Consider the following 20,515-nt stretch of genomic DNA (forward strand, 5'->3'; position numbering starts at 1 on the left):
CCTGGGCGGACCGCCCATTGTCCTTCCATTGGTCCGTTTGAAAGAATTGTGGGCACGCGCCGCCCGCAGCCTTAAAGGGGCCGTGCGCAGCCGTGTTTCCCTTGGAGCCTGACTCTGCTTGGTCCTGTGGGGAGGTCACGGGGCGAGAAGCGAAAGATTGAGACTGTCCTGGAAGAAAGGTGTGTGAAGAGCTAGCTGTGCCTCCTGGGTGGTCAGCAGGTTTGCTTTACTTAATTGCAGGTATTTAAACTCCTGTCAGCCAGTCAGTTCAGTCGTTCAGTCTTGTCCGACTTTTTGCGACAACATGCCAGGCCTCCCTGTCCATCACCAATACCTGGAGCTTGTTCAAACTCAAATCCATCGGGTCGGTGATTCCATCCAACCATCTCATCCTCTGTCGTCCCCTTCTCCTCCTGCCTTCAATCTGTCCCCAGCATCAGGGTCTTTAACAATGAATCAGTTCTTCGCATCAAGTGGACAAAGTATTGGAGATGCAGACAACACCTGGCAATTCTTTTTCCGAGTCATTTTATTCACAAATATTTATGTGCAGCAGAGTGAGTGCGGGAAACCAGAAAGGCAACTAACATACAGTGGAAGGAGAATGAATGGAGCCAGGACGATGGATCCTGGTCTTGGACCTGCTCTGAGTAAAGCACTTTTCTCAGTAAATCATGTGGAACTTAGTTTCCTTATCAGTGAACCGGGATAATGATGTTTCCCTGATAAATTTAGTGTGTTGAATTAATATAACTAATTGAGTGTCTAGAAACAGCCTTTGAACAGTAATGCATTCTTTAAAGACTTAATACTCTGGTTATTTGTAAAAATGAGAGACTTGGTTAATATGGTTCCTGAAATTCTTGTTTTGTCTCTACAGTCAATGTTTCTATGAATAAGACCTGATCCTAAAGGAATTTGCAAACTACAGTTGTCAGAGGAATAAAACGTATAGAACCAGTCACTAAAATTCAAGCAATATGAGAACAATATAAAAGAAAAGCTGTAGATGTTTAGGGGAAGGGAGAAAATAGATGGAGAAAGATCTGTGAAGGGGATGTATTTTTAATCTGAGATTTAAACTGTATGTAGGCAAGAGGGTAAGAAATGGAGAAGGGATGAGTGAAAGTAATAAAACAATAGTTTTTGTTTTAATCTATCAAATTGGCAAAGATGAGAAAGTTTAACAACTTTTGGTTAGCTAAGAGTTAGAGAAATATACATTCAAAGTCACTTGTCAGTAAAAGTATAACTGGTACAAACTTTTAGGAGGCCAATTTAACAGTTATTAAAATGTAAAATGTATATAATCTCTGGCCAAATAATGCTACTGATGGGAATTTGTCATACAGATTTATGAATGTATGTAAAGAAAAATGTACAAATACATTCACTACACACTGATTTAGAAAACAAACACATCAACAAAAAAAACGCCTAAAAATTACATGTTCATTTATAGGGAACTTATATAAATAATGGTATATCCATTCAACAGAATACTATGCAACTGTTAAAAAGAATATGGTTAATCTATATGCGCCAGTTAGAAAAATGCACAAATTTTATTTAATTGTAAAAAAGGGAAGTTGCAGAAAAGCATACATATGGACTGATTTGGGAGTTTCCCCAGTGGCTCAGTGGTAAAGAATCTGCCTGCAATGCAGAAGCCACAGGAGACACAGGTTCGATCCCTTGGTTGAAAAGATCCCCCGGAGAAGGGCATGGCAATGCAGTCCAGTATTCTTGCTTGGAGAATCCCATGGACAGAGGAGCCTGACAGGCTATAGTCCCTCGGGTTGCGAAATAGTCAGACGTGACTGAAGTGACTTGGCACATGGAATAATTTTATTATATATGGTTATAATTGTATGTGTATATGTGTGTCTGCCTGGAAATGATTAGAACAATACTGGAATTTCAAAAAACTTAAGGGGATTGGGACTCATTAGGGAGGGAAATGAATTTTTTACCACTGACATGTTAAAAAAATTTTTTTTAATAGAAGGAGAAGGGAGAATGTCTAGTAGTGGGAAAAGTATGGGCACAGAGACAAGAAAGTACATTTTATATTAGGGGTTGAACCTGTGGGCTGATTTTAGAAGTGGGTTCATATTAGGAAGTTAGTGGGACACAAGAGTAACTGAGAAAGGAACACTTTTTGGAGGGTCTTGAATATTAGGGTAAGGAATTTGTACTTTATTAAAGTAGGCAGTGAAGAGCTACTGAAGATTTCTGAGCAAGGGAGTGACAAAATCAGAATTGCACTTTGGAAAACTAACTAGCTTGATTGTCTAATTCTAAAATGGTTAGAGTTGAGAGCCCAGTTACGAGTCTGATATGAGCAATGGAAATGATGAGAAAAGATCCAAGAAAGGGGGAAAGTTTTGGCAACAGACTAAGTTAGGAATAAAGGTGAGGGTGGGACCCATTTAGAGAGATGAGTCAGTGTGGCCAGGATTGGAGCCTAGGGAATGGGAGGCAATGGTTGCCCAAATGGAAGTAGAAAGTCAGGAGAAGCCAGTCTCAAAGGTTAGACAAGATGTTTTGTTTCAGACCTGTTTACTTTTACATAGCAATGAGACATGCAAACAGAATCGAGTAAGTAGGCCTAGGGAGTCCAGGACGAGAGTTGTGAGAAGAGACTGGACTCAAGTGATACAGATTTAAGAATCACCTCCATGGAGTGAAAAGATGAAATTGTGGATGAGACCACAGAGTGAGAGAGTGGCCAGAATGAAACGATGAGCGATGCGGACAGATCCACAGGCAGAGGGGGCGGGGAGGAGCCGATCTGAGCAAAATGTCACCCTAATCTTTGAGAAACAGGCTAGCAGTATAGAGAAATAGTCTTCTTTAATCATTGATCATTGACATGTTTACTTTATTTAAATATTATCAGAAATAAATTGAAGATTACATGTAAGGAGAGAGTGATGGTAACCTGGAATTTGGTGAATTAACAATGTGCAGAGTCTAGATCCCAGAGATTTAGACTTTAGAACAAGATGGCAAAATCCCTTTTTGTCTTACTTGGTTTAGGTGCAACCCCACTAGAAGGTGGGCATTAAATGTCTGATTTATTCATTCATTCAGCAAATATTTTTTGAGCACCTAGTATGTGCAGGGACTGTTCTAGGCATTTGAGATTATCCATAAATAAAATATACCCCCCCCAAAAAAACCCTCCTCTTATGGTGTTCACATTATAATGAGGAAACATAAACAATCAACACTTAAGAAATTGTGTAGTATGTTATTGACAATATGTGCAATGGGAAAATAGAAAAGAATGAAACAAGGTAGAAGGAACTGGAAGTGCAGTTGGAAAGACTATAATTTATGAAGGGTGGTCAGAGTTTCATTGAGATCACATTTGAGCAAACGCTTGAAAAAGGCAAAGCAGTTCGCCATGAGTATATCTAGAGGAAGAAAGTGCTAGCCAGAGGGAACAGCTATGCAAAGACCCTAAGTTGGGTGCATACCTGGCAGGTTTGAGAAAGAGCAGAGTATTTGGCAACAGGAAGGTAGTAGCAGCTGCGGTTCTACTGATAATAGAGAGAAGGGAATGGCAGATTCTGTAGAGCCTTGTAGAAACCTAATACAGTACTTTGCCCATAGTAGATGCTCAGTGTTTAGCAAGTCCAGAATTATCATCAAATGGCATTTATTTATGTATTTATTAGACTTATGTGCACCTACTTCATTCCTGGGATCTCTCAATAGTTCTACACATGGAAGTTAATAATGAAACCCTTGTGAACATTAGATATCTAAGTGAAGACTGTATTATTGCAACCGGAAGCAGGAAACAAATGCCAAACATGGTGGCTGCTGAGTAATTGTGCGGAGCATTTCTGGAAAGTCTGCAAGGGTTAGGACAGTGCTCATTCCATCACAATCACAAGCCATTTTGGTGGAAACATCCCTACCATGGGACATGGATCCATCCAGCCTAAAAGGAGCAGCTTCAGTGATTAACTTCAGCTCTCAGTCCAGGTACTCCCTGCATTATTCCCTGGAGACAGCAGTGGCGACATTAACACAGATCTTATATGGCTGTGGGTTTTAATGCCTTGACTGGCCTCCAAGACAGCAAAGCCTCTCCCAACTTGCACTTGGTTGCATTTAATAGGTGCTGGTTGAATGAAGGGATGAACAGCTTTTTTTTTCTCTTATAGTTCATTTCTCCTTAGGCCCCAAAATGCAGGCTGTCCAAGAACTTTGACCACAGAAGCATCAGCTCCACCAAAGAGGAAGTATGCAGAAAGGAGAGATTATGGACTTCTCTAGCAGTCTGTCAGCAGGCTTTTAAGGGCTGAAGGAAAAACCACTGAGAAGGGCAGGATAAGTGAAAGTTCTTGGCTCTTTGTGTCTTGTAAAATGAAATAAGCAGATTGGATAGCCTTGGGGCTAACTTCAGCCTTGGGTTTAAATGCAGACCCTTAATTAGGCTGTCTGGATCTGTTTTAACATCACATCAGGGTGTCTAAAGTTGTGACGTGGAGCCTTGACAGGAAATAAAATTCTGTCCCCTATGCAGAGCTCTACTTAGCCTCTGTCACCTGGTTAATGGGAGAATGATCTGGAGAGGAAAAAAGTGGGTGAGTGAGGGAATATTTCAAAACAAAGGCTGCCTGAAATATCCCCCAGCACATATCCTACTAGCTGGATCAGTTGAGTCATCTTCAAATATGAAGAAAAGATATGGACTGTTTCTTAGCCACAAAAAGGGTTCAACCACATTTCTTTTATCATTATATCCATTAGTAGAAATGACTAAAGGTACCCTTGAATGTCTGGAGAAGGCAATGGCACCCCACTCCAGTACTCTTGCCTGGAAAATCCCATGGATGGAGGAGCCTAGTAGGCTGCAGTCCAGGGGGTCGCTAAGAGTCAGACATGACTGAGCGAGTTCACTTTCACTTTTCACTTTCATGCATTGGAGAGGAAATGGCAGCCCACTCCAGTGTTCTTGCCTGGAGAATCCCAGGGACGGGGAGCCTGGTGTGCTGCCGTCTATGGGGTCGCACAGAGTTGGACACGACTGAAGTGACTTAGCAGCACCCTTGAATGTCAGTGCATTATGCTTAGAACCTCCTATACCCTCAGCTCTTGTAGATGCTCTTTCCTGGCTCCTAGGCACCACTGACTGTTTTCTTCTGGCCTAGGTTTGATGAAAGCTTCAGTTCATGCCTTGGAGACCTTTTATGGTTTACAGAGATCTGTTCATCTTATTCTGCTTTATTGACTCTGCCAAAGCCTTGACTGTGTGGATCACAATAAACTGTGGAAAATTCTGAAAGAGATGGGAATACCAGACCACCTGACCTGTCTCTTGAGAAACCTGTATGCAGCTCAGGAAGCAACAATTAAAACTGGACATGGAACAACAGACTGGTTCCAAATAGGAAAAGGAGTATGTCAAGGATGTATATCGTCACCGTGCTTACTTATATGCAGAGTACATCATGAGAAACGCTGGGCTGGAGGAAGCACAAGCTGGAATCAAGATTGCCGGGAGAAATGTCAATAACCTTAGATATGCAGATGACACCACCCTTATGGCAGAAAGTGAAGAACTAAAGAGCCTCTTGATGAAAGTGGAAGAGTGAAAAAGTTGGCTTAAAGCTCAACATTCAGAAAACGAAGATCATGGTATCCGGTCCCATCACTTCATGGCAAATAGATGGGGAAACAGTGGAAACAGTGACAGACTTTATTTTGGGGGGCTCCAAAATCACTGCAGATGGTGACTGCAGCCATGAAATTAAAAGACGCTTACTCCTTGGAAGGAAAGTTATGACCAACCTAGACAGCATATTCAAAAGCAGAGACATTACTTTGCCAACAAAGGTCCATCTAGTCAAGGCTATAGTTTTTCCAATAGTCATGTATGGATGTGAGAGTTGGACTATAAAGAAAGCTGAGCACTGAAGAATTGATGCTTTTCAACTGTGGTGTTGGAGAAGGCTCTTGAGAGTCCCTTGAACTGCAAGGAGATCCAACCAGTCCATCCTAAAGGAGATCAGTCCTGGGTGTTCATTGGAAGGACTGATGTTGAAGCTGAAACTCCAATACTTTAGCCACCTCATGCGAAGAGCTGACTCATTTGAAACGACCCTGATGCTGGGAAAGATTGAGGGCAGGAGGAGAAGGGGACGACAGAGGATGAGATGGCTGGACGACATCACCGACTCAATGGACATGAGTTTGGGTAAATTCCGGGAGTTGGTGATGGACAGGGAGGCCTGGTGTGCTGCAGTTCATGGGGTCACAAAGAGTCGGATACGACTGAGCAACTGAACTGAACTGATTCATCTTAGGTTGCACAGTTTGCTCAAATAATATAGAAAGAAAGGCAGTGACTGTATTTTGAACATAACTATTAGTAGTTTGCAAAAATGTGTCCAGTTTGTTAGAATTTGACTCATTATCTCCCTACTTAGCAGTTCTAAATTTTATATCCAGAAAACCAGACAAGGAATTCTCAAGTCTTGTTTCATCCCTAAGATTTCCTGGAAGGAACATAAATACAAGTCTCGGGCCAGAAAGGACCTCAGCAATCACCTGGTTCAACCTTTTCATTTTACTGATGAGGAAGCTAAGAGTGAGCATACATGAAAATAGGGTGCTAGTCCCTGACGCTGTTACAGAATTCTCACTTGCCACTCGTCAAATTCTTGTCAAGAACTGGGCCATCAGGCCAACACTGTTCTCCTCTGCCACCTCCTGCTGAGACAGCAGGACAATCACAGGTTAGCAAAATGCATCCACCAAATTTTCTTCTTCCAGAAACACTTCCAGTTTTCCAGGCAAATGGTGTGTGTTCAATGCATTCATTTTTTTCTCCCTATTTGAAAGGTTCTTCCTGGCTCTAGTGGTCACCGTTCATAGCCTTGGCCTGTAATTCTGAGGCTCTGGAAGGGGGCACTTACTACAGGTATATAGGCTTGTGCATTAGACTGGATTTCATTTCTTCAAATGTCCTCCTTTCCTGTCTGTCCAAAACAGAATGGTGGATGGTTGTCCTTGAGCTATTCTACTTGTTTTTGTTCTAGCACACCAATCCCTCAGTAGAGTTAGAAGAAATACACATGACAGTTTATACTCAGATCTCATCACTTATATACAAAAAGATTCAGTCCTTCTTGCTTCCTTTTTCTTCTTTGAGGGGTGGGGTGGTGTTGGTGGACTCTGACCTCTGTGATAGTCTTTTTTGGTAACGCTTGGGCAGTGTCCAGCCCCTCGCAGATGAATGAATGAATGAATGAATGGGAACAATATTCTAGAAATGGTTTGTGGCTTAGAAAATCAACTGTTGATCCCTGACATCAAATTGTGTATCTGACATTAAGACTTGCATGATTCCCAATCTTCATTGAAAGGTATTATGTCCAGAGGCTGAAATGGGATCCCCAATGCCTTGTTCTAGCCTTGAGATGTAATGGATGGGCTATGAATAGACAGGTTCTTAAAAACAAAAGGAATTGTAGTTCATTTGACCCATTCTCAGAGTAACTGTGAAACACAACTAAGATCAAACAGAGCTAGTGGTAGACCTGGGACCAGAATCAACCCTTCTTGTCCCCATCCCCGTGCTTTTCTTTTAAGACATCAGTCTTCAGTGACCATCCCTGCAAGGCAAAGTCAAGTTCTGTGACACCAAAGTCCTCATAGACCTAGAACAGAAATAGAATGTATGTCATGGCCGTACATGCCATGACGCTTCCTTTTGGTGCCCAAAGAAGACTCCACTAACCATCATGACACTTTTTTCCACTGTGTCTGGACAGAACCTCGGGCAGCCATGACCAACCAGAGTTGGCACTCAGAATGAAACCTACCAGCCACCCTGCTCTAGAGGACATCAGGATTTCAGAAGCCAATGAACTCTGGTCTTAACCTGTCTTCTCAAGATGAGCTGAAGCTCCAGCCAGGAACCTCCCACCCTTTATCACTCTTCATATCCCCCAAAGGGCTTAGTGGTGATGTCTGAAAGCAGGTCTCCACCGCATGTTTCAGACAGAGCAGGTGCAGTTACTAGTCATGACTCCAAGCCAGGCAAGGTGATTAAGAAAAGCTAAATTTATATTAAATTATCATGAAGTCCTAAAATACTGAACATAGTGGTTAAATAACTCCAGAAAGTCCAATCTCTCCAGTGAGTAACGTTAAAACCATTACACGTGAGCGTGGGAGAATCACTTCCATTAGTTTAGGACAGAGAGATTTTGCTTTTTACATAGTAAATCAGTGCTCAAATAGATATTTCTTCAAATATGTCCTTTCTACATTCTGAACAGCCCAAGTGCAATAAGATCCTTCCCCCTTTCCACATGAGAAGATACCATTTGGCTACTTTCTCTCCGCATCCCCAAGCCGCGAACCCGAGGACCCAAAGTGCTCCTTCTTCTACTGCCCCGTCAAATGTGAAATGCCCCCCTTTCCTCCCAGGAGGGGGACCGACCTTTTCCTGTTTTGTGTTCTGGGAAATCCTGCTTGGCCTGGCCTGGCTGTCCTTTGAGGGTCCAGACCTGAGGCTGGCTACTGAGAGCAGGGCTAACAGCCTGGCACCTGTCTCAAGCGATCTTAGAACCGACAGGAAAGGGTTAGCTCTGGTCTTCCCTTTTCACTCACATGTTTGGCGGCTGACTTCTCAATGCCAGGAACCCCAGGACATGCTTCAAATTTGGAAACTTACCCTCAAGGCACCCCCATCCATCCTCAGCTCCTGTTGTGGCTTCTCATCCCTGGGTCAAAGAAGTCTGGGTGTGCCCTGGGCTGAAAGGGCCTCCTCATTGTTTCTCTCTACTTTTCTATTCCTTGCCCCCCACAGACACACACACTTCGCATCTTTATTTAGGCCTCTTCACCACAGGTGCCCACAAGGCTAGATCAGAATAAGCACATTAGGCACCGAAAAACAAACAAACCCAGAAGAGCTAAGTAGAAGTTTAGGACAATAAGAAGTCTCAATTCCCCCAACATTTGTGTGACACACATGCCTTTTCTGTGAATAAGCATGAAGCCAGTGATGGCATTTCAGCATGGAATGGGAGTCACCTAGCTGGGAGGACTTGGAGTGGGTACTTCACCAGCCCCAGCTGCAGGCTCTCTGTCCACTCGCTTAGATCCCTGAGCACCTGAGAGAACGCAGGAGGCTCAGCCTCATGGACACTTCACTTTAGGCCCTGGGGGCCTCGAGTCTCTGACCTGATCACTCTTCCCAGCCATTTGTTGAACTTTACGGCTCTCCTTTGAGAAGTTGCTCCAGGATCTCTGTGCTCAGAATCCCAGAGAATGAGGAGGGAAGAGAGTGGCAGGACATTAAAAGTTCAGGAGATGTGCTGTTTGGCCTAAGAAGCACTTCTCAGACATGGCAGAGACCCTGTGCTGAGGGCCGCCACACTTACTCAAGCCACCGGCTCACAGCCTGGAGGCAGCAGGAGGGGATTCGTATTAGCCAGCAGCCCTGTGGTAGGGACCCCCACCCCCAGTCATCTGAAGGTAGAAAAGGCTCCAGGCGTTCTGGCAGGAGGAAGAACAGCTTGAGCCAGACCCAGATAGATCTTTTCAATGCCTGCAGCTGGAAAAACAACAACTCTCAGGGCATGAATCATATCCACTGCCCGCAATGGACAGGACACCCGGCCCAATCACCCTTGAAATCTTATTCATGTTGCCAGCGCCCTCGAGGCTGGAGGTTCCCCAGATGCCCATGCCAGCTGGGCTGACTCCTCCTCCTCTCAGCCTCTATCCTTCATCTCTCTCTCTGTACATGACCCCAGCCCCAGGCTCCAGCCCCCAGTCAGCAAGTTCTCCAGAGAAGCGGTCAGGCCAGCTCTGATGAGGGGAGTGCCGTCTTGGGTCATCAGCTCTGGCGGGGCAGGCACTGAGGGTACCAGGGGAGGGAGGTGGAGCCCTGTAATGACGAGGAATCGTTACCAGGCCTGGTTTCGGGGCGGCGGGGTGGGATTGGGGGCGATCAGGATGGAGTGCAAGAGGTGAGGTTCATGGTACAGTCCAGGTCTAAATTCTGAGGACGCCCCATCATTTCTGGTGCACAGGTAGGTACGAACTCGGGTGGAAACAGCTCGCGCAGAGGGCTCGGGGAGCAGTTAACGGGGTGGGAGGAGGAGGAGCAGGGCCAGCACAGAGAAAAGGGGCCTGCCGTGTAAGCGAGCACGAGGACCGGGAGTCCACCAAGGAGAAGGAAGAGGCAGGGAGGGGAATGCGGGCGTTTAGACCTGGCTCTCCGAGGAGAGCTTGCGTTCGTGTCTCCAGCCTGTGTCGGGCAGGGAGCCCCGTCTTTCGGGAGTGGCTGCGGTATGGACGCTGCTGCACTCGGACTGCTCTTCCTGCAACAGCTGCTCCGTCTCCATGTCGTCCAGGGAGCCAGAGCTGGCCTGGATGGACACGGTGTCTGTCTTCATGCACACGTGATCCCGAAGAAGGCCCCCCCGGGAGCTGCGCAGTTGCTTGAGGTCATCCCACTCGGCATCGTCACCAGACAGGAGGCAGATGCCCTCGACAATCTTGACCTTCTCCTTGGTGTAGTTATGGTCAGGTCCACCCTGGGGTGGAGAGCGGAGAGACAGGGTCAGTTGATCAGCTCTCTCTGAAGTGGGTAGATGGAGTAGGAGTGGGTGTGAAGAGTGCAAAGATCTCACAGACAAACGGGGAAGTTTAGTCAGAGCCAATGTATAAGGCTGAGCCTAAAAGGAAAGGAGCAGCTTTGATGATCATTACCATTTATCATACTGGGAGGCGGGAGAACCGTGGCTTCCGGCCTTGCGTGAGCCACGCACTGGCTGCGTCACCTGGAGCGAATCACTGAACATCTCTCAAACTCAGGCTCACCTCTTTAGAGCAACAGTACCCATACCTCATAACCTATGGCTGTGAGCGTCAAAAGAGGTGATCCATGAAATGCAATTAGTAGGGACCTAACACATAAAATCTAACACATGAACATGCACTAAGTCGTGTTAGCTATTGCCACATCGCTCATGTGGTTTATTAATGGGACAGCATGCTAAGATACTGGTCAGAAGCAATTGAGGGAAGCAGTTAAATGCTCACTTATCCAAGATTTTAAACCACTTTTGTGCTATTTTATTCTTTGTCTTGTTTTTATTATTTTTTATACATTTTTAATTAAATTTACTTATTTTAATTAGAGGCTAATTTACAATATTGGATTTATTCTTTTTCTTGTTTTTAAAGTAGAGTTGATTTACAATTTTGTGTTAGTTTCTGGTGTACAGCAAAGTGATTCAGTTAAAATTCTTTTTCAGATTCTTTTCCACTATAGTTTATTACAAGATATTGAACATAGCTCCATGTTCTACTTTAGTCTTCATTCTCTCCTTTCTAATATTCTTAAGAAAATTTCAGAAGGTAAGGCAGAAAGACTCTAGAAAACCTTCTCATTTGGGTTCTAAGTGTCAATCCACTGGGGACCTGTAACCTACAAGCTTTTGTGTGAGGTTATTCTGACTCTGCTCCCATGAGCCCTGGGGCCATTCTCAAGCAACCAGGGATCCTTCCAAGGAAGCCTTAAGTTCTGCTCAGGCTTCTCCCTTTTTGGATTCCTCAAAGGATAGCCTTACTCCTGGTTTCTGGGGGATACCAACCAACATGCCGCCACTGCCAAGAGAAAAATGGGCCATGGCTTGGCTTCTGTCCCTGGGATAGTGTTCCTGCCAAGAGCCCTGCAACTGCTTCTTTATTTTAGTAACAATTCAATTCCACAGATATTTATTGAGCCCCTACAATAAGCAGGATGCTTTGATGGTTACACAACATAAAATATGGTCCTCCCTACACTCTGGGAGTAACAGCTCCCTCGATCAAGCAGAGAGAGACACAGCACACAAGCCCACAGGCACGCACACACATGCCCAGTCACCAAGCACACGCTCCACGCCAAATTAGTGTCAGATAAGATGCAGCCCATTCAGCGTCTTCATCACAGAGATACGGGGGGTAAGTCAGGAAGAGGTGGGTGGCATGGCACTAGCAATGGGGGATACCACTCCCTCTACAAACACACAGCAACAGGTACCTGAAATGGAGAGGAAATCAGAAGAGAAAGGGTGAAAGGCTATCAGAGGGGTGAGAGAGCTGCTGAGGAGAAAGCATACAACAGGAGAGAGAGCCACATGATTTTAGTGTCTAACCGAGGGCCCTCACTGGGCTTCCTTTCTGGGGCATCAGACAAGCCAGGAACCCAAGCAGCTTCAGGAGTCTTTCTCTCAAAAGATATTAACAGAGAAGGAGTCTGTCATCCCTGAATCTGCAAGCTATCCCTATAGGTTCGGTTTTGGCTTGTAGCAGAAGGTTTTTTTAATAGGGGAATTCGTGGATCCTGAAATCACATGATTATTATGTAGAGCGTATTAGTTATGCAGAGGAGCCCTGTCAGTGTGAAGGCTGGTTCTGACTGTGCTAGACAGGCCAAGAGAATGTCATATGGTCCCATTCAGGATAATTTCTAATGAAGGGTTGCAGGATTTTAGGAAAAAAAACAAGAGTCATATTAGACTAGGAAAATCAAAGTCCTAGGTTATATGCCCTCATTGAAATGGGACTATTTTTCATGCCTAAACATTCAGCAAATAATTTTTCACAACAAAGGGGTTAAAAGAACAAATCACATAAACTTTCAGAATTGTAGAGAAATTCCTTTGGATTCTGTGATAAAAGGAAGAATAGCAAAACACCAGCCATTCCCAACTACAGCTTGGGTGCCAACAGCTTGGATCAGGGGTTAGAAAGCGGGAGTCCAGGAGTTCTAGGAGTTTGGGGTCATTTTAAAGGAGCACAGCCTCACTGCTGGGGAATGACAACTCTAGAAGAGAAGGAACATCTGAGCCTGGGAAAACATGTTCAGGCAGGGAGGTACACACCCACATGCCTTCAGACCTAAACCTCCTGGGATCTGCTTGCTTGCTTTTTTTTTTAAGTTTTTATTTTTTAAATTGAATTTGTTACAGTATTGCTTCTGTTTTTATGTTTTAGGTTTTCGACCCCAAAGCATGTGGGATCTTAGCTTCCTGCCCAGGGATCGAACCCACACCCTCTGTGTCGGAAGGTGAGGTCCCAACCACACCAGGGACATCCCTGGGATCTGCTTTCTAACCTTGCTCTCACCAGGGCCCCTCAAGCTGGTCCCTCGCAAGCTGCCAACCGCTCCAGAAACCCAAATCACATTCCAGTCTTCTTTTCACTGTTGCTCCCAAGATGGCAGGACCACATCACACCCCTCCCTGCGGCCTCCCTGCTCAGGTGACTGGAGCGTGATCCCCCCGCCCCAGAAACAAACTCTCAGATGCAAGTCTTCACGCTCACCTCTTTCTTATAGCACAGTTGATTGTACATGGCCGGTTTGGGGGTCGCTTCGATCTTCACTTCCTGAGTGGAAGTTCGGTAGGAGGGGTTGCTGTAGGTCAGGTTCCCCATTCCAGGATCAGTTAACTTGGACTTTTTGTGTCTTTGGAAGAAACGGGGATGAGAAATTAGTTCAGATCTGTATGGGGAGGATATCTGGGAAAGCTGTAACCCACATGCGGCAGGCAGCCTCGCAGTGGGCCCCATCTCCTGGTTCTCACACCTTCTGAATCCCTGCCCCGTGAGTGTGGGCTGGGCCTGCTGACTTGCTTCTGTGGAACAGAACATAGAAGAGTGTGGGATACTAGATTTGGTTACAAGGAAACTCCTGACAAGGAAACTGGCTTCCCTCTTGGCTTGCCCTCCCTCTCTGTCTCTCTCCTGCTTTTGTTCTGAGGGATGCAAGCTGCCATGTTGGAAGTTGTTCTATGGAAAGGTCCACAATGCAAGGAACTGACAAGGGAGGCCTCCAGCCCATAGCCTGCGAGGAACTGAATCCTGGGCTTAGAAGGGGCTTGCCCTTCCTCTTCCAGTCAAGTCTCAAGATAAGACTGGAACCCTGGCTGACACCTGGATTGCTGCCTCGTAAGACAGCCTGAGGCAGAGGCACCAGCTAAGCGACACCCAGATTTCTGACCCACAGAAACTGTGAGGTAATCAGTCGTTGTCACTTTAAGTTGCTAAGTTTGGGGTTTATGTTGTACAGCAATAGAAAATGAATACACCAGTTTTAGTGTCGAGACGGACCTATGTTTCAATCCCACTTCTGGTACTTATTAGCTTTTAGGGATGTTGCTGGACATAATCTAAACTTTCTGAACCTTAGATCCTCATCCGTAAAGTGAGGAACGATAATACCTGTATTATAAGGTGGTTGTGGCATTGAGACATATTCATTAAATGGTAGCTGTTACTATTATTACTGTCATGGTGGTGGTGGTTTAGCTGCTAAGTCGTGTCCGACTCTTGCGACCCTGTGGACTGTAGCCTGCCAGGCTCCTCTATCCATGGGATTCTCCAGGCAAATATACTGGAGTGGATTGCCATTTCCTTCCCCAGGGGAATATTCCCAACCCAGGACTCAAACCCGGGTCTCCTGCACTGCAGGCAGATTCTTTACCGACTGAGCCATAAGGGAAGCCCATTACTGTTGTAGCTGTTGTTATTAGCAGAAGGACATTTTTGCTGTGAGTTGCATTTAAAGCATTTAGGGGAAAATATATATAGAGAGAGTGATAAAAAAAATATTCTAACTTGAAATTTAGGATTCCCAGGATGATTCCTACCGAGCAATGACACATCACCCAACATCGTCATAAAGGGTTGTGTTTGCGTGAAGAGAAAATCACTTCCAGCTTCAGTGGTTTGAGGCAGTGTGGGATGGTGGCAAAAAAGCAAAGCTGCTAGATCAGTGCCAGCTTTGCCTCTTACTGTGTGACCTTGGGCGACATCCCCTGTGTCCTCAGGACCCTAGCCCACAAGGAAAATCCCCAGGGTTGCTGGGGTCATGAAATGAGGAAATGACCTGTGATGTGCCTGGGGAAGAAGGGTACACATTCAGGCGTCTGCCCTTCCCTTCTGCTGCTCTGCCCAGGGACCCAGCTGTGAAATGAGGTTGGTCAGCAGCTGAATCAGTGAGCGGTCAGCTTCAAGGGGGTCCCAAACATGCTAGCAGGGCCCCTCAGCGAACATGTGGCCCCTGCAGTGGGGCTGAGGTTACCTGTACAGCATCAAAGCCGCGATCACCACCAGAATCAGCAGAACGCTGAGGAGTCCACCGATGATGTAGCTGGCGTGAAGTCCTTCCCCTGGGAAGAGCAGAGGGACGCTAGGCGGGGACCACGGATGGTCTTCTAGCTGGCGTGGGGCGGGGAGGATGGAAGGCTCCTTTTTGCCTCCCACACCATCTGAGGACAATTACAGGCCTCCTTCTCAGGGAAGAGGCAGCAGGGGGTGGGCAGAGGGGGCTGAGAAGAAACCTATCACTCTGTCAGCATCTCTAACCCCAGTTCTACCACTTACTAGCTGTGTGACTTAAGGCAAGATGCTTAACTTCTAAGCCCAAGTTTTCTCATCAGTTAAATGTAAATAATAAATTCCTCTTTTATTATTTATATTTAATAATAAATATATAATATCAAATAATAAATGTATTACATCTGGAGATTGAAAGTGAGTGTGTATATACAAATACATACGTACACACGTGTGAACACATTTGTCGTTTAGTCACTAAGTCATGTCCAACTCTTTGCAACCCCATGGACTATAGCCCACCAGGCTCCTCTGTCTGGGATTTCCCAGGCAAGCATACTGGAGTGGGTTGCCATTTCCTTCTTCAGGGGGTCTTCCTGACCCAGGGGTCAAACTTGCAGCTTCTGCATCATCAGGCGGGTTCTTTACCACTGAGCCACCGGGGAAGCCCAGGCACACACAAATATGGCTTAATAAATAGATGCCTGGCATACAGAAAGCACTCCAGAAGTGGCAGCGATTTATGGTTGTTCTTTCTATGAATTTAGTCTAAGGAAAGGGTTCATCAACCCCAGAGTCCCTGTGAAGGTTCCTCAAGATCTCACTGGAGACTTCAGTTTCTTACCTCTTGTTTTTCAAAGCAGATGGACACTGGGGGCTTACCTGGAGCAGCAGGCACGGCCTCATTGGAATGCGCACAGAGGCCCAGCCGGGCATCCTTTTCAGAGCACCTGTGGGGCAGAGAGAACCAAATGTGAAAGCTACCCGTATTCAACAAAGATCTTGCCTTCCTCCAGGAAAAGGGGAAAGTCCTGGGAGGACTGGGCAAAAGCCTGTGGGGCAGAGAGAACCGAATGTGAAAGCTACTCGTATTCAACAAAGATCTTGCCTTCCTCCGGGAAAAGGGGAAAGTCCTGGGAGGACTGGGCAAAAGGCCTGGGATCAGGGCTTTCAGATAGGAGACTGTACCAGACAGGAGAGGTTAGAAGCAAGGAGAGGGCGGGACCGGGAAATACAGAGCAATCAGTGTGAGTCTTCAAGATGCTACATGGAACTCTGCTCAGTGTTATGCGGCAGCCTGGATGGGAGGAGCATTTGGGGGAGAATGGATACACGTACACGTGTGGCCGAGCCCCTTTGCTGTGCGCCTGAAACTGTCACAGCATCGTTCGTCAGCTATTTGTTGTGGTTGCTCAACTGTGTGCTACTCCATGGACTGCAGCACACCAGGCTTCCCTGTCCTTCACCATCTCCCTGAGCTTGCTCAAACTCGTGTCCATTGAATCGGTGATGGCATACTCCAATACAAAAGAAAAAGTTTAAAAATAAAAAACCCTGGGCTTCCCTGGTAGCTCAGTGGTAAAGAATCCGCCTGCCAATGCAGGAGACACGGGTTTGATCCCTTGTCCGGGAGGATTCCACATGTGGCAGAGCCCATGCTCTGCAACAAAAGCTACCGTATTGAGAAGCCCACGCACCTCAACTGGAGAGTGGCCCCCACTCACAACTAGAGAAAAGCCCACGCAGCAACGGAGACCCAACATGGTCAATAAATAATTTAAAAAAATTTTAAAGATGCTATATCATGTTTAAATGTTTTAAAATATGTACTCTTTTGTTGTTTTTTGGCCACAAGGTTTGTAGGATCCCAGAATCCCCAACCAGGGATTAAACCCAGGCCCTTGGCAGTGAAGGGGCTTCCCAGGTGGCACTAGTGGTAAAGAGTCTGCCTGCCAGTGCAGGTAGATGTGAGACCCGGGTTCAACCCCTAGGTCGACAAGATCCCCTGGAGAAGTAAATGGCAACCCGCTCCATGTTCTTGCCTGGAAAATCCCATGGGCAGAGGAGCCTGGCGGGCTGCAGTCCATGGAGTTGCACAGAGTCTGACACGACTGAATCGACTTAGCATGCACATGGCAGTGAAACAGTCACAACACTGGACTGCCAGGGAATTCCCAAAATATGTACTCTTTAAATAGGAGTCTTTAAAAAGAAGCAGCAGGTCTGGGAGTGAACTGAAAGCCTGCTGAAAGAATACTAAAGACATCCAATGGTAGGCTTTATTAAACTACCAGGATGAGTGGGAAGAAGCTACCAGTCAAGCAGACCTCTCATTGGGTAAAGATTATCACAAAGTCTAGAAAGACCTGAAAAAATATATATATTGTTTTTCTCTCCTTCATTCTTTCACATGGGAATATGCAAGACATCCAGAGAGAGGGCTTAGATAACTAACTTGAAATGCTCGTTCTGAGCTGGCAATTAAAGGTATGTCCTAAAAGGTTAGAGCCCCCGGAGAGGGAAACGGCAACCCACACCAGTATTCTTGCCTGGAAAATTCCATGGACGGGGGAGCCCAGCAGGCTACAGACCATGGGGTCACAAAGAATCAGACATGACTGAGGGACTGACACTTAAAAGGTTAAAGAAAAGCTGCCTGCAAAAGCATCTGAAACCAAGGCGTACTGAGTCTTCAAACAGAACTCTGAGAGGAAAAAAATATCTGAGTATATTTTTTCAAAAGTTCTCTGAATAAACCCAAATGATTTTTAGTGCTTAAAAGTTAGTGAGAAAGGTCCGTGTTTATATCATATAATATTTCTATATAAACTCTCCTAACAAGAGAAAACAGGCCAACACAATGTTCAAAGCAATTATCCTCCAATTAAAAGTAAATTTAAAAAAGAGAAAATGGGGCACATAGAATAAATTTGATGTAATTTCAGGGACAAGAGTCTAGAGTTCTCACTAGGGCTTATTACTATGTTTCTGTTTTCACAATTCAAGTATTAATTACCTTTTAAGCTACAATTGATATTAAAAATAATATGACAGTGAAAATGATCTAATAGAAAAATGCCTGGGAAGATAGACATCAAAATAGTAAAAATAGAACATGAAATCAATATCTCAAAAAGGTATCTGCACCCCACATTCAATGTAGCGTTATTTATAATAGCCAAGACATGGAAACCACCAAAGTGACCATCAGTGGATGAATGGATAAAGAAAATGTTTGTATAGGGATACAATGGAACATTATTCAGCCATTAAAAAAGGGCGGGGGACATTCTGCCATTTGCAATAACATGGATGGTCCTTAAGGGCATTATGCTAAGTGAAATAAGTCAGACAGAGATATCACTTATACGTGGACTCTGAAAAAAAATTAATAGATATAATTAATATCATACAGATTGGTAGTTGCCAGCGATGGGGGGCTTGGGGTAGACAAAACAAGTGAAGATGGTCAAAAGGCACAGATTTCCAGTTATATGTCCCGGGAGCGGAATGTACATCATCAGATCAGATCAGATCAGTCACTCAGTCATGTCCGACTCTTTGCGACCCCATGAATCACAGCACACCAGGCCTCCCTGTCCATCATCAACTCCCGGAGTTCACCGAGACTCATGTCCATTGAGTCAGTGATGCCATCCAGCCATCTCATAGCATATTGGGCACCTACTGACCTGGGGAGTTCCTCTTTCAGTGTCCTATCATTTTGCCTTTTCATACTGTTCATGGGGTTCTCAAGGCAAGAATACTGAAGTGGTTTGCCATTCCCTTCTCCAGTGGACCACATTCTGTCAGACCTCTCCAACAGGACCGCCCATCTTGGGTGGCCCCACGGGCATGGCTTAGTTTCACTGAGTTTCATAGTGACTACAGTTAACAATACTGTACATTTGAAAGTTGCTAAGAGAGTAGTTAAAAAAAATTTTTTTAATTAAATTTACATATTTTTAATTGATGGACAATTGCTTTACAGTATTGTGCTGGTTTCTGCCAAACACCGGAGTCAGCCATAGGAATGCCTCTGTCCCCTCCCTCCTGAGCCTCCCTCCCACGGCCCTCCCACCCCGCCCCGCTAGGTTCTTACAGAGCCCTGGATGAGTGCCCTGAGTCATACAGCAGATTCTCAGTGGCTATCTGTTTTACACATGGGAGTGTGTATGTTCCCATGTTACTCTCTCCATATGCCCCACCCTCTCCTTTCTCCCCTACCCCACCCCGTGCCCGTTGGTCTGTTCTCTGCATCTCCACTGCTGCCCTGCACGTAGGCTCATTAGTACCATCTTCCTACATTCCGTATATATGCACTGATAGATGACATTTGTTTTCCTCTTCCTGACTTATTTCACTCTGTATAATAGGCTCTACAGGCTCACCCACCTCATTAGAACTGACTCAAATGCATTCTTTTTTATGGCTGAGTAATATTCCATTGTATGTATGTACCACAGCTTCTTTATCCATTCATTTGTAGATGGACATCTAGCTTGCTTCCATTTCCCAGCTATTGTAAATAGTGCTATGGGGTCACACAGAGTCGGACACGACTGAAGTGACTTAGCAGCAGCAGCAGCAGCCACTGGGGTACATGTGACTTTTTCAATTTTGGTTTCCTCAGGGTATATGCCTAGTAGTAGGATTGCTGAAAGAGTAGATTTTAAAAGTTCTCATTATAAGGAAAAAAACTGGATATGTGTGGTAATGGATGTTAACTAAATAGACTTATTGTGGTAACCATTTTGCAATATATATATATAACAAAAAAAAAACACTAAAGGTAATTATATATGGGTATATGGGTACTTCTTCTTTACTCCTATCTGTATTTCCAGATTATTTTTTTTGCCAAGCATAAATAAAAAAACATATTTATTAGACTTTCTCTAAGTTGAATATAACATATTTCATCAACTTTAAGATATGCATTTTTTTCTATATTCTTACATCTCTGAAATAGGGCTATGTCTTACAATTAATGGCATACCACAATTGCCATTGGTAATTTTTTTCAGTTTAATCTCTCAAATCAGGATGCATTTTAAATTGACAGCACTTTCAGCTTAACGAAATACAGTATTTTATGCTTAATTTGAGAACTGTTCATGGCTATGCTTGTTTATTTAATAGTGGAGAGTGTGTGTGTGCACGTGTGTGCACATGCCTGCCTGTTGTAGTGTTACAGGTCATTATAAGCTAAGGCCATCATATACCTGGGAATGTCTCAAATTAAAAAGCCCCAGCCCAGAGACCACTATGACTTGGTGGCTTCTAAGTAAAATGTAGGAGAAGACCATGTGCTAAACCTGTTCTGCCAGAGCAGAAATCACAGAAAGAAAGGAAGAAGGAGGAA

At 44.9% G+C, this 20,515-nt stretch overlaps 1 protein-coding gene and 1 long non-coding RNA gene across 3 annotated transcripts in view; one reads left to right on the forward strand and one right to left on the reverse strand.

The window, feature by feature from the left end:
- LOC132342367 (uncharacterized) lies at positions 1-7,144 on the forward strand. The gene is made up of 2 exons (XR_009490722.1): positions 1-179; positions 5,172-7,144. It is a non-coding gene; the product is annotated as an uncharacterized lncRNA (long non-coding RNA).
- A 2,869-nt stretch (positions 7,145-10,013) lies between these two features.
- The window catches only part of LRP4 (LDL receptor related protein 4), a 51,549-nt gene continuing 41,047 nt past the window's right edge, over positions 10,014-20,515 (reverse strand). The window contains exons 35-39 of one of the 2 annotated variants that reach the window (XM_024975054.2): positions 16,033-16,100; positions 15,116-15,203; positions 13,357-13,498; positions 12,071-12,129; positions 10,494-10,577 (exon numbers count right to left, since the gene is read on the reverse strand). In XM_024975054.2, the coding sequence (XP_024830822.1) occupies positions 12,088-12,129; positions 13,357-13,498; positions 15,116-15,203; positions 16,033-16,100 (340 nt within the window). In that variant the 3' untranslated portion in view covers positions 10,494-10,577; positions 12,071-12,087. Of the gene's footprint in view, positions 10,578-12,070; positions 12,130-13,356; positions 13,499-15,115; positions 15,204-16,032; positions 16,101-20,515 lie in introns of both variants that reach the window. The other variant, NM_001077843.1, reaches the window with a different exon arrangement.

The sequence above is a fragment of the Bos taurus genome, chromosome 15, assembly GCF_002263795.3.
Source record: "Bos taurus isolate L1 Dominette 01449 registration number 42190680 breed Hereford chromosome 15, ARS-UCD2.0, whole genome shotgun sequence".
Taxonomy (NCBI): Eukaryota; Metazoa; Chordata; class Mammalia; order Artiodactyla; family Bovidae; genus Bos; species Bos taurus.